This window comes from Musca autumnalis, unplaced genomic scaffold, assembly GCF_047663935.1.
Source record: "Musca autumnalis isolate F117 unplaced genomic scaffold, ASM4766393v1 scaffold_3, whole genome shotgun sequence".
Classification (NCBI taxonomy): Eukaryota; Metazoa; Arthropoda; class Insecta; order Diptera; family Muscidae; genus Musca; species Musca autumnalis.
Genome location: NW_027411866.1, coordinates 198925024 through 198937091, shown reverse-complemented (window position 1 = coordinate 198937091; position 12068 = coordinate 198925024). Strand labels below are relative to the sequence as shown.

Below are 12068 nucleotides of genomic sequence, written 5' to 3'. Positions count from 1 at the left end.
TTCAAAAAGATAAGTTCGGATATTTTTCTCGATTATTACATATTTTTGCTTGTTATAACATATCGTCACCATAAATATCCGAAGACGTATCTCAAAAAAAAAAATAATAATAATAATAAAATACGTTTGTGATTGAATCTAAAACTAAAACACATGCCCTTGCAAAATTTCAAACTTCTACGTTCAAAAATAACGATCCTATTCAAGAAAAGGCATTTCGGAAAATGGAATAGCATTGCAATAATTTGGCACATATGTATGTACGCCTGTGATCTTTGTCGTGTCGTTGAGGAGACTAAACGTTATCAATAGAACGTTGGTCGTCTGATTTAAAAAACCCGAAAGTTATATTACGAAAATGAATAAAAGTTGTAAAGATTGTATATTATGGTTATTTTCCAATATATTTTAATAATTATTGCCAAAAATTCTTTTGAAATTGATTTGTTTTTACTTGTTGTTCTGCGTTAATAGAATCAACCATGACTCTTTTTCTCGTATTTCAATACATATGGTCTGTTCCAGAACTGCAAAAATCTACTAATTTTTACTACTTTTTTTGTTTTGTTCGATAACATAAAGGAAAATTTTTTATCGGTGTAAAACATGTTAGATTCTTGCAGGTTTTTGTATCATATAAGAATAAAATATCCGAAGTCTACTAAGTACATTTTGTATGCTTTTATTAAGCAAACACATGGCGATTATAAATATTTGCAATAATTTTGTCGTGTAGATGTCTTAAAATATGAAATTTCATAAAAATATGAAATTTCTTGAATTTCTTTTTTTTTTTCAAACTCCCACACTGTTTGCTGGGGAGATTTTTCCCACAAAAAGACACAAAATTCTCCCACAATTCAAGATAGAGAATGTATACTTTTTTCCCATGGGAACAAATTCCCAATTCGAACTTCATTCAGAATGAGGGGAGATGGGAAATGGGAAAAAAACTCCCACAAAATTTTGTTCAGAATACGAAAATGTGGGAATGGGAAAAAATTCCCAACTCCCATGCGTTCAGAATAGGGCTGCTGATTTTCTCTTTTTCTGAATATACCGTCTATGTTACACACACAAAAATTAATCTATGATAAAAAATTATGGATCTACATGTTCACATACCATAAAAGTCTTAAAAAATCTTTAAATGCAAAAAATCACGGGGGAAACCCCACGATTTTATTGCACACTAATTAATTTTGCAATCATTTAGTTGACACCACAAAAACCGGTTACCTATCCTTTTTGCCCGTTGTTTTTGTTATTTCCAACCGATTGCTGCATTTATTGGTTTGATATTGTCATTAAAAGGTAAATCAACAGATATTTACAAAAAGCCCAACAATAGCTGTGTTCCAGAACCTGCAAAATAGTACTATTTAGTACTAGTTTTACAATTTTTTGATAAAATGCGTTCCTGTACTTAAAAAACTGGCAAAATTTTTTGTTCTCTTAAAACAAAATTGGCTCCATATGGCTTTCTCTTCTACTATTTTCTACTACACAAATGGTCTGTTCCAGAACTGCAAGAATCTACTAATTTTTACTATTTTTTTCGATAACATAAAGGAAAAAATGCTATCGTAGTAAAAAATAGTAGCTTCTTGCAGGTTCTGGAACAGAGCAAAATTTGGCTGTGTAAAAAGTAGGAAATTTGTCAACAGGAATATTTGACAGTTTTTGAGAGAACCGAAAATAAAAAACATTGAAACAAATTAGAAAAAAATTTTTAGTCGACATTAAAATAAGATATTTCGCAAATAATTCATAAATCGTTTAATAAAAATTCATGGTAATGAACTTAAATATTTCAGGAAAGCCCGTAATTAAACAATTTCAATCTTACAGTTCAACTGCGGCAACTGGGACCAACGTTTTTATGTGAAAAACCATCAGCAATTATCTTCCAGTACACCGGTATCGCACATTGTTACAGGGATCTTGCAAATGGAATCACATCTTTTGTACATTAACATGGTTTATATTGCTCAAGCCCTTCAACGTTTGTAGATTCATGCATATGCTGGGTGGAACAAATGATTGGCATAAAAAAGCCCAATGCCAAATGTTATCTTTCCCACTAACACCTCAAAATGGAAAGGATAGGTACATCCCAGTCAGCCTGAACGTCCGTTCGAATGGGACATAGTTCGACGAAAGTTAAATTAGTTCTTAAACAGCCAAAGAACCTAGAAGAACCACACAGGTGTTAGATTCAATCCAAATTGCCAGTTTCAAGCACTGCACTTCGTGGCCCCCATGGATCGTATGTTTCGCCGATGTTAACACGCGATAGTGTATCGGATCCTATTGGTATTAATAGTGATGAAGTAAATTAATGCAACTTTAATATGCTAAATAAATAAACTCAATTCCAAAACTTCATTATGGTGGTCCAGTAACTAATGAGATTAGAATAAACCTGTAAGGGATTTATTAACATGATTTTTATTGATGCTTTTATATTATGAATACAAAATTTATATTTAAGTATTAAAATCGCATACTTTCTTTGAGATTTTTGTTTAAGCCTCCATAATTTATATGGTGAAGGGCAATTGATTGATTGGTTGATTTATAGGAACTGATTGCAGGCGCGGATACAATTATTGATACAGACCAGTATATTTTGACATAATTTGATACAACTGTGCCTGGAACTCACATCCGCCTTCATGTCCACTCCCGGTCTAAATGACCAAGTAAAAGACTTCCATCAGATGTTGTTTCTCTCACTTCTTTTGGTACGTAACATTTGATTTATAAAAGATAAATTTAAAATCACAATTCGTTATTACAGACAAACCTACATACATATATTTTTATATTTGCCTTGTTCCAGAACCTGCAAGAATCAGCTATTTTTTACTACGATAACATTTTTTCCTTTATGTTGTCGGAAAAAATAGTAAAAAATAGTAGATTCTTGCAGTACTGGAACAGACCAATGATGTTTGTCATTTTTTATTCTTGACGAATTTTACTACGATAACAATTTTTCTTTTATGTTATCGGAAAAAATAGTAAAAATTAGTAGATTCTTGCAGTTCTGGAACAGACCAATTTATTATTAACCTTACTACATTTTCCGTTCCTGTACTTTTTGAAAAATTATGTGTTCTGAGAGCAAAATTTATCGTTCGCTCTTTTACTATTTTTGCCATTAAAAAAGTTCTGGAACGAAGCTATTATTGGAATAATTTCTTGTAGTAATTCCTAATTAAACATCTACATTTTTAAAAATTCATCGTTTGCAATAATCAGCCCAATCATGAACATCATCTCACCGTGAGTTTTCTCACTCTCGCCTCCTCCCTTATTATAAACAGCATAAGGGAGAACAAAACTCACGTTCGTGAGAAAAGTAGCTATCATAAATGTCAAAAAAGTGAGAATGTGAGGCAATTTTCTCTCATAACAGAAATCAAGGTGAGTTGAACAAAAAAAATGTAACTATGGACATTTTTTATAGAAAAAATCGACAAGAAACGAATCTTTTGCAATGGTAATCAATTGTATTTATTTGTGTTTTACGTTAAAGGTAACAAATAAAAAACAATTAGAAATTCTTTTGGCAACTATACATGTTTATCCGTGTATCAATGAAGCAAGGAAGACCTCAATCGAGTTTGGCGTAATTTGGAGGTGGAGTTGAAGTTGGCCAAAATTTTTCAGATATGGGAAGCGGTTCAGAATCATATGATGAAAACAGGAATGGAAGATGATCCTATCAGGAGCAACACCTTTCTAAAAATTTTTTTTGTAGGTACTTCGCTAAGGTTCCCAGCAAAATATTCGATGCCAAAGATTCTATTCAAGCATGAGTGCAAGTTATATGTCACCTTTTTACCACCTTCGCCCATTATTTTTACAAGACTGTGACCCCTAAAAGATCCAAATTATTTTGGATGGCATCTTCAATAACCCAGTGGAATGGTATCTTAACAACCACCTTGGCATGGCATATTCCACGAACAAGCCACAATAGGAAGGATTAAATTAATAAAAAAAGAGCATGTTTATATTATATAGCCTTTTGCAGGGTTAACCTTCTTGAAAATTGAGAAATTGTATTTAAAATCCATGAAATTGGTTCAAATGTTGAATAGGATCCGAATTTCACGAATTGTACTTAGCATTCATATGATTGGTCCTATTGCTGGAGAAGAGATCGGATGTTTCACGTATTGTATTTATTTACAATTCTTGAAATTCCTTCCAAATGCTGAAAATGGGATCTTTCACAACTTAATTTGAACTAATACAAAAGATCCAGTGAGATATTGGCATCGCATGGAACGACTTCCACAAAATTTTGCTTGGTTTTCTTTGTATTCCTCAGCGTTTGTCGTTTCGCACATCATTCACAATGCAATATTAAACATTTTCATTTCTTTTTGCCATTTAATGACCTTTAAACGGTTTTTGTTCACTTTTTTGCAAATTGCGGAAATTCTTCGGGCGTAAATAAACAATTTTTACATATGTATGTATGTATCTGTCAAAACAAAACAAAAACAGCTGTTACAGATGTTGCCACATATCAAACATTTAATATTTTTATCAATTACCAAGTATTTTTAAAGTAAATTGTTGATAAAAATTATTTTTCGTTTTAGAAATATTAATTTAATTTAAAATAAATTAATGTTTTATAAAAAAATTACGAATTTAGTTATTGCAAAATTATTTGTAAATAAAATAACGATATGGCAACGCAAATTATATTTTCAAGGGTTCACAAAATGCGGCACTATTTTCAATTTTCAAACTTGTGAAACCCTCTTCACTTTTTTCGCTCCTCCCTTGTCATTTGTGATAATCATAGCGATCATGAATACTCACGTAGGGAGCTTCTCACGAGTGAGTTGCAGCTCACTTCTCACGTCTCGACCTATCACAAATGACAAGGGAGGAGCGAAAAAAGTGAAGAGGGTTTCACAAGTTTGAAAATTGAAAATAGTGCCGCATTTTGTGAACCCTTGAAAATATAATTTGCGTTGCCATATCGTTAATCATATCATAGCGATCATGAATACTCACGTAGGGAGCTTCTCACGAGTGAGTTGCAGCTCACTTCTCACGTCTCGACCTATCACAAATGACAAGGGAGGAGCGAAAAAAGTGAAGAGGGTTTCACAAGTTTGAAAATTGAAAATAGTGCCGCATTTTGTGAACCCTTGAAAATATAATTTGCGTTGCCATATCGTTATTTTATTTACAAATAATTTTGCAATAACTAAATTCGTAATTTTTTTATAAAACATTAATTTATTTTAAATTAAATTAATATTTCTAAAACGAAAAATAATTTTTATCAACAATTTACTTTAAAAATACTTGGTAATTGATAAAAATATTAAATGTTTGATATGTGGCAACATCTGTAACAGCTGTTTTTGTTTTGTTTTGACAGATACATACATACATATGTAAAAATTGTTTATTTACGCCCGAAGAATTTCCGCAATTTGCAAAAAAGTGAACAAAAACCGTTTAAAGGTCATTAAATGGCAAAAAGAAATGAAAATGTTTAATATTGCATTGTGAATGATGTGCGAAACGACAAACGCTGAGGAATACAAAGAAAACCAAGCAAAATTTTGTGGAAGTCGTTCCATGCGATGCCAATATCTCACTGGATCTTTTGTATTAGTTCAAATTAAGTTGTGAAAGATCCCATTTTCAGCATTTGGAAGGAATTTCAAGAATTGTAAATAAATACAATACGTGAAACATCCGATCTCTTCTCCAGCAATAGGACCAATCATATGAATGCTAAGTACAATTCGTGAAATTCGGATCCTATTCAACATTTGAACCAATTTCATGGATTTTAAATACAATTTCTCAATTTTCAAGAAGGTTAACCCTGCAAAAGGCTATATAATATAAACATGCTCTTTTTTTATTAATTTAATCCTTCCTATTGTGGCTTGTTCGTGGAATATGCCATGCCAAGGTGGTTGTTAAGATACCATTCCACTGGGTTATTGATAGACATCGGATTTTGCATATTTTTATTAATAAAGATACGAAAATTCTGATTGGACCAAAATTCGTTTTGAAGAAAACTGAATGCAATGACAGGCTCATATTTTTTATTTTTTTGCATATTTGCATATTTTGCATATGCACAAAATATGCAAAAAATATGCAAAATATGCAAAATATGCAAAAAATATGCAAAATATGCAAAAAATATGCAAAATATGCAAGTAATTTTTTTGACAAAAATCATCAAATTAAATTTGGAAAGTCATCAAAAAGTGTTCTATATTAAGTTTATTGCCGTTAAACGTCGATTTCTTAGCAGCTTATCATGTTATTAGTTATTATTCCGCCACAGCAATAAATCTGGACTAAAAGACATAGAAAATTTCCTATAACCCAGCCTTGTTATTACAACATAAGTTGCTTTCTAATACAAATTTGTTCAAAAACTCAATCAGAAATGTCAAAATGTATGTATCCAAATATGTTGATAGGTTCTGCTCGGCCAAAATTGTCTGACAGAATAACAAATGAGCTAGAAATTAAGACTAAGGAAATATTGAATATTACATAAAATCTTTCAAATTTTATTAAAAACATATAACAAATATATACGGTGCCATCATGAATATTTCCCTCTGAATTTTCCACACGGAAAATAATTTTTAAAAGTGAAATTCTTTTAAAACCAATATTTATTAAAAGTTGAAAAGTACTAGATTCGCTTCATTATGGCGTATTCTAGTCGAATCGACAAAAATATTCCCTTTTTGAGCATAAACACGGAAATAAAAATTGTGAAATTGGGGAAAGGAAACAAATTCTGCACGGAATTTTTATTCATGATTGCACTGATAACTATATTTTAATAACCTAAGGGTATTATGTCTTAGTGAATGAGTTTGCAACATGCAAAATGAAACGAAATAGACCCACAGTTCCTTTTTATGATCTGCATAGATTCGCACTTATCCATCTCGCCATGTCTTTTTGAAAATAAAGCACAGGTCACATTTATAGACCACTTCGCATAAAAATTGGGGATTTTTTGGCCCTAGGGCGGTCCCTATTTTGGTAAGAATTTATTCAGATTTGGATATTGCTCCCATATATACAGTTGATTCGCGATAATCCCTACACCACAGGTTTAGGCGGTGTCCGAATTATCAAATTGTTCGTATTACCGAATTGTAAGGAAAATAAATTATTTTATATGATTAAATCACTCATGGAAGTTATATTATAATACTTTTTTAAATTGTAACTGCTAATTACGAACACTTAAATGAAAGTGTTGTACGTGTAAAAACTAGTGAGATTTTTCTACTCGAAAATCCGGAAAAAGAAAAAGCCAATCAGATTGTAAATGTAGTGCTAGAAATATGGCGTTTTCAAAGTTTACATCAGGATGTAAGCAAACCTAGAGACAGATGCATAATTTCATGGTTTTGTAAATTAATATTCCTTAAAATCTTTGCCTTTTAGGTGTATAGTGCATTTGGCAACTTTAATGACAATATTGCACGAATATTTTTCTTAATATATTTATTTATATCCTATACAACAAGACTAATGTGTCATGAAAGGTTTGTCCTTGTACTCGATAATTTTTACAAAATGCTGCTGAAACAATTTTTTTTACCATTAAACAACTGTCAAAATTCGAAGCATTGGTAATAATTGGTACAAATTATCGAGTACACGGACAGGTATAAATTAAACAATTGTGTATACAAAAGGGTTATGACTTTTTGACTGTGTTATCAAAATTGTTTCCCTGTAGCAGGAATGAATGAACTATATTTTTTAGCATTCCAAATACTTTTCTAGCAGAAATATGTGAGTGGTTTTGCCATTTTAAAGACAATTCCAAGGTTTATGACTTATTTTACCACTACCACTCTATTGTGTGGTTTTTCTAAGTGATGTCATTTTGCACTAATCATTGGACGTTCTTCATTTTTCTTATTATTCATCGTGGATAGGTATAACAATAATGCATTACTTTTCGCCGAGGAGTGAACATTTTCCAATTCTGCATTAAGTGGTTGTATGTGTACAATATAGATCGATATTATAAAATTATGTATTTTTAGTGCATTAAACTAAAAGCATGTCATCAATATTAAAGCGGCAGTTAGAGCATTTTTCTAAAGAAGCTTTTTGACCATAAAGAACAAAAATTGCCAATTTATGTCTGTATAAACTGAATAAAGGACTAAACACTATAAAATATATTAAAATTTTTTTTTAATTATATCTATATTCCAGAACCTGGAATCGTAAATGGCACTTTAGTACTTTTTCCCATTTTGCGCTAAAAAACGAACCCTTTTTCCAAAAACTAGAAAAAATTGCACTTTTATCTAAACAAAAATAGCGATGACTAACTCCAGCTCCTTTGTTTCTCTGCTAGACAATTTTGGCCGAGAGTTTTGGAGAGTCTCAATAACATAATAATCTGCAAAAAAACTATGTTAAACGTCAAAAAACTTAATTTAGAATGCTTTTTTGATGATTTTCCAAGTTTAACTGACGATTTTTGTTAAAAAAACACTTGCATATTTAGCATATTTTTTGCATATTTTTTGCATATATTTTGCATATTTTTTGCATATTTTTGATATGACCCCAAATATCGAAAAATTGACCCTCGAAACGCCTAGATCCAAAATTTGAGTCCAATCGGATAAAAAATAAAAAACATGCTAAAATCCGATGTCTAGTTATTGAAGATGCCATCCAAAATAATTTGGATCTTTTAGGGGTCACAGTCTTGTAAAAATAATGGGCGAAGGTGGTAAAAAGGTGACATATAACTTGCACTCATGCTTGAATAGAATCTTTGGCATCGAATATTTTGCTGGGAACCTTAGCGAAGTACCTACAAAAAAAATTTTTAGAAAGGTGTTGCTCCTGATAGGATCATCTTCCATTCCTGTTTTCATCATATGATTCTGAACCGCTTCCCATATCTGAAAAATTTTGGCCAACTTCAACTCCACCTCCAAATTACGCCAAACTCGATTGAGGTCTTCCTTGCTTCATTGATACACGGATAAACATGTATAGTTGCCAAAAGAATTTCTAATTGTTTTTTATTTGTTACCTTTAACGTAAAACACAAATAAATACAATTGATAATCATTGCAAAAGATTCGTTTCTTGTCGATTTTTTCTATAAAAAATGTCCATAGTTACATTTTTTTGTTCAACTCACCTTGATTTCTGTTATGAGAGAAAATTGCCTCACATTCTCACTTTTTTGACATTTATGATAGCTACTTTTCTCACGAACGTGAGTTTTGTTCTCCCTTATGCTGTTTATAATAAGGGAGGAGGCGAGAGTGAGAAAACTCACGGTGAGATGATGTTCATGATTGGGCTGCTTATGTTACCAACAGTTGCCGATGCGGCTACCTGTGTATTTGTACCATGCCCCCACATATAACTATGACATTTTAATTAAATTTGACAAATTGAAATTTAGAAAAAAAATCCATACTAAAGAATGAGCAAAAATATTGAACTAGTGAGTAATTTTTCATAATAACAAACCTCAACTTTGCAATAACCCCAGCACATTTCCACACAGAATAAACCTCGATCATCAAGCGATTTCATGTCACAATCCAGTTCTTTGGGAAAATGGATGTGGCCTTTGATTTTGGGAACAAATATTTGTGATTTTTTGGCCCTGTGTCATTTGATGCCTTCCCATTCACAGCATACAACAAGACCCTATATCCTCTCTGTGGCCCAATTTCCAATAATAAGAAAACAAAAATGCAATTAAAAAATGTCTAACGTATATAATTTTAATATAGGGAAACCTTTTCACACTGGAAATTACATTCCACCTAATGCAGAATCTTCATCTAGAAAACATTCAAAAAATTTGCACTGTATTTTACACAAATATAAGCAGCGGTTTCGTTAAACAAAACCAAAATCATTGAAGAAAACAAATTACTAATTTTCAATAAATTTCAGCTTCCACACATATCGTTTAATGTTCTTTGGTTTTGATATAAAACTTGGCGCACGTTAATGTTGATGCGTGAATCGTGTAGATAACTTTTGAATGATGACCAAAATACTTCATCGGTTACTTGGTGGTATAAAATAGGATCCATACCCCATTCATGGGCTGCTTGGGTGTCTTTGCTAGTTATGCATGGTACTTCGGTACGCAGACGTTTGGTTGGCTGCGTTGGTGGCTCTAGACTGGATTCTTTGGCTGATTCTATAAGAGAATTCCATGTTTCCTCTCTGGCTTTCATTACCCTGGGAACAGCGTGATAACATAAACGTGATTCTCGGGACATGACCAGCACATCACCGCTTTCAAGAAACAGGGCCGAAGGTTTCTCCTCACGCGTTTGACCGCCTATTAGAAATATTGCTGTTTGGCCGAAACTAAAAAGAGATGGAACAGAATAAAATAAAAATTATCAAATTTATTAATTTTTCTTTACCTAAAAGAAAACAACGGTGCCTCCAGATTCTGCTCCGAATGATCTGTATGTCCCGCCAAAGTGGTGCCTATGGGATAATAATTTACAATTGCCGCTTGAGCCTCGTAGTAACTATAACCAAGTACCGAGGCAAAGAAATTGCTTAACTTTGCCAAATCTACGGGGAACTGTGAGTGCAATTCTTCACTATACACCTTTGTATCCCAGTCATGATGATAACCCAAAGTCGTCCAGCGCATAGAGATTTTCATTCGCCTCGCCTCATCTTTATCACTGCAATTTTGCAGTGAAGTCCACCAATCATCCAGCACCGACTTTTGGAAAAGTCTTTCATTTAAATTAACACGATTCGGTGCCTTTGGATAATCCCGAAGACTTCGTGCCATCCAATAACGTTGACCTTGTGGGGTGAACGCGTGACGTATTACCACCAAACCGGGACGATTGTTTAATGTAAACAACTGCCAATGATGTACCGGATTCAAACCTAAAGGCAAGCCCAATGAAGCCGTATCTTCACAATCGTTGAGATGGAACACTTTCACCTGGAAAATATATAATTATGAACATTCTTCTAGAACATATTTGTTTGTGCAACAATTGATGTGTTGTAAGGAACAACATAAAGGAATATAAAAATAGATTTGCTTGCATTTAGAGTGTTTGAAATCACTCACCTCCTCATCACTTCCTTGGCCTGTAAAATTAATGACATATTTGAAATCTGGTACGGGCCATTTAGACTTGTAGTATTTAAAGCTTTCCTTAAACATTACTTTGCTTTTTCCGGACACAGTTAACGAAATAAATAAAACGCTAAAACAATTGTGAGTTCAATGCGAAACAAAATATACAAAATAAATAGAATGCTTGTTCTTCTCAACTTTGGGGGTCCCTACACTGTACGGCAGATCTTTGACAGCTGGGAGTGTGCCAACATGTGTTTATCAGAAAAGACGCAAAATATATGGTCTGTTCCTTTACTTTTGAAAATGGTAAAACTGGCAAAAGTAGCAAAAGTTGTAATCTGCTTCCATATGAATTGTATGGTGTTTTAAAAGTTGTAAAACTTGAAGATTCTTGCACGTAAAGGAACAGGGCTATACTCAGACGGTGATGTGTTTTCGGCTTAATAGTACGTTTACATATAAAAATAGTACGTTTAGACTTATAAATCCACTCGATTTCATATGTCAATTCCATAGTATATACGTCAAATAAATCCTAGTTCTAAATCCACTGGATTTTATTTGACGTATATTGTATGGGATTGACAGTTTAAATCATAGTATAAGTCCATAGTATAATGCTAAGTTTACATTTACGAAATTCACTCGATTTCAGCTGTCAATTCCATAGCTCAAACGTCAAATGAAATCTCATCTGGATTTCATTTGACGTTTAGCCTATGGATTTGACAGTTGAAATCGAGTGGATTTCGTAAATGTAAACCAAGCATAACAGGCGTTTAAGGGGATTTAACAAACCGATTGGATTTCGCATTATCATTATTTATTTTCTAAATCCGGCGATAACACTATGCAACACTGAAAATGCAAACAACTTCTAGCATGGATTTTTTGAAAGTACATA

At 32.5% G+C, this 12068-nt stretch overlaps 1 protein-coding gene across 1 annotated transcript; it reads right to left on the bottom strand.

Moving 5' to 3' along the window:
- Nucleotides 1–9789: 9789 nt before the first annotated feature.
- AlkB (alpha-ketoglutarate-dependent dioxygenase AlkB) lies at nt 9790–11400 on the bottom strand. Its single transcript, XM_073972663.1, has 3 exons — nt 11153–11400; nt 10476–11020; nt 9790–10416 (listed from the first exon to the last, which is right to left on the bottom strand). Exons 1-3 carry the CDS (start codon nt 11246–11248, stop codon nt 9987–9989), a joined length of 1071 nt encoding a protein of 356 aa, XP_073828764.1. The 5' UTR covers nt 11249–11400; the 3' UTR covers nt 9790–9986.
- Nucleotides 11401–12068: the final 668 nt, after the last annotated feature.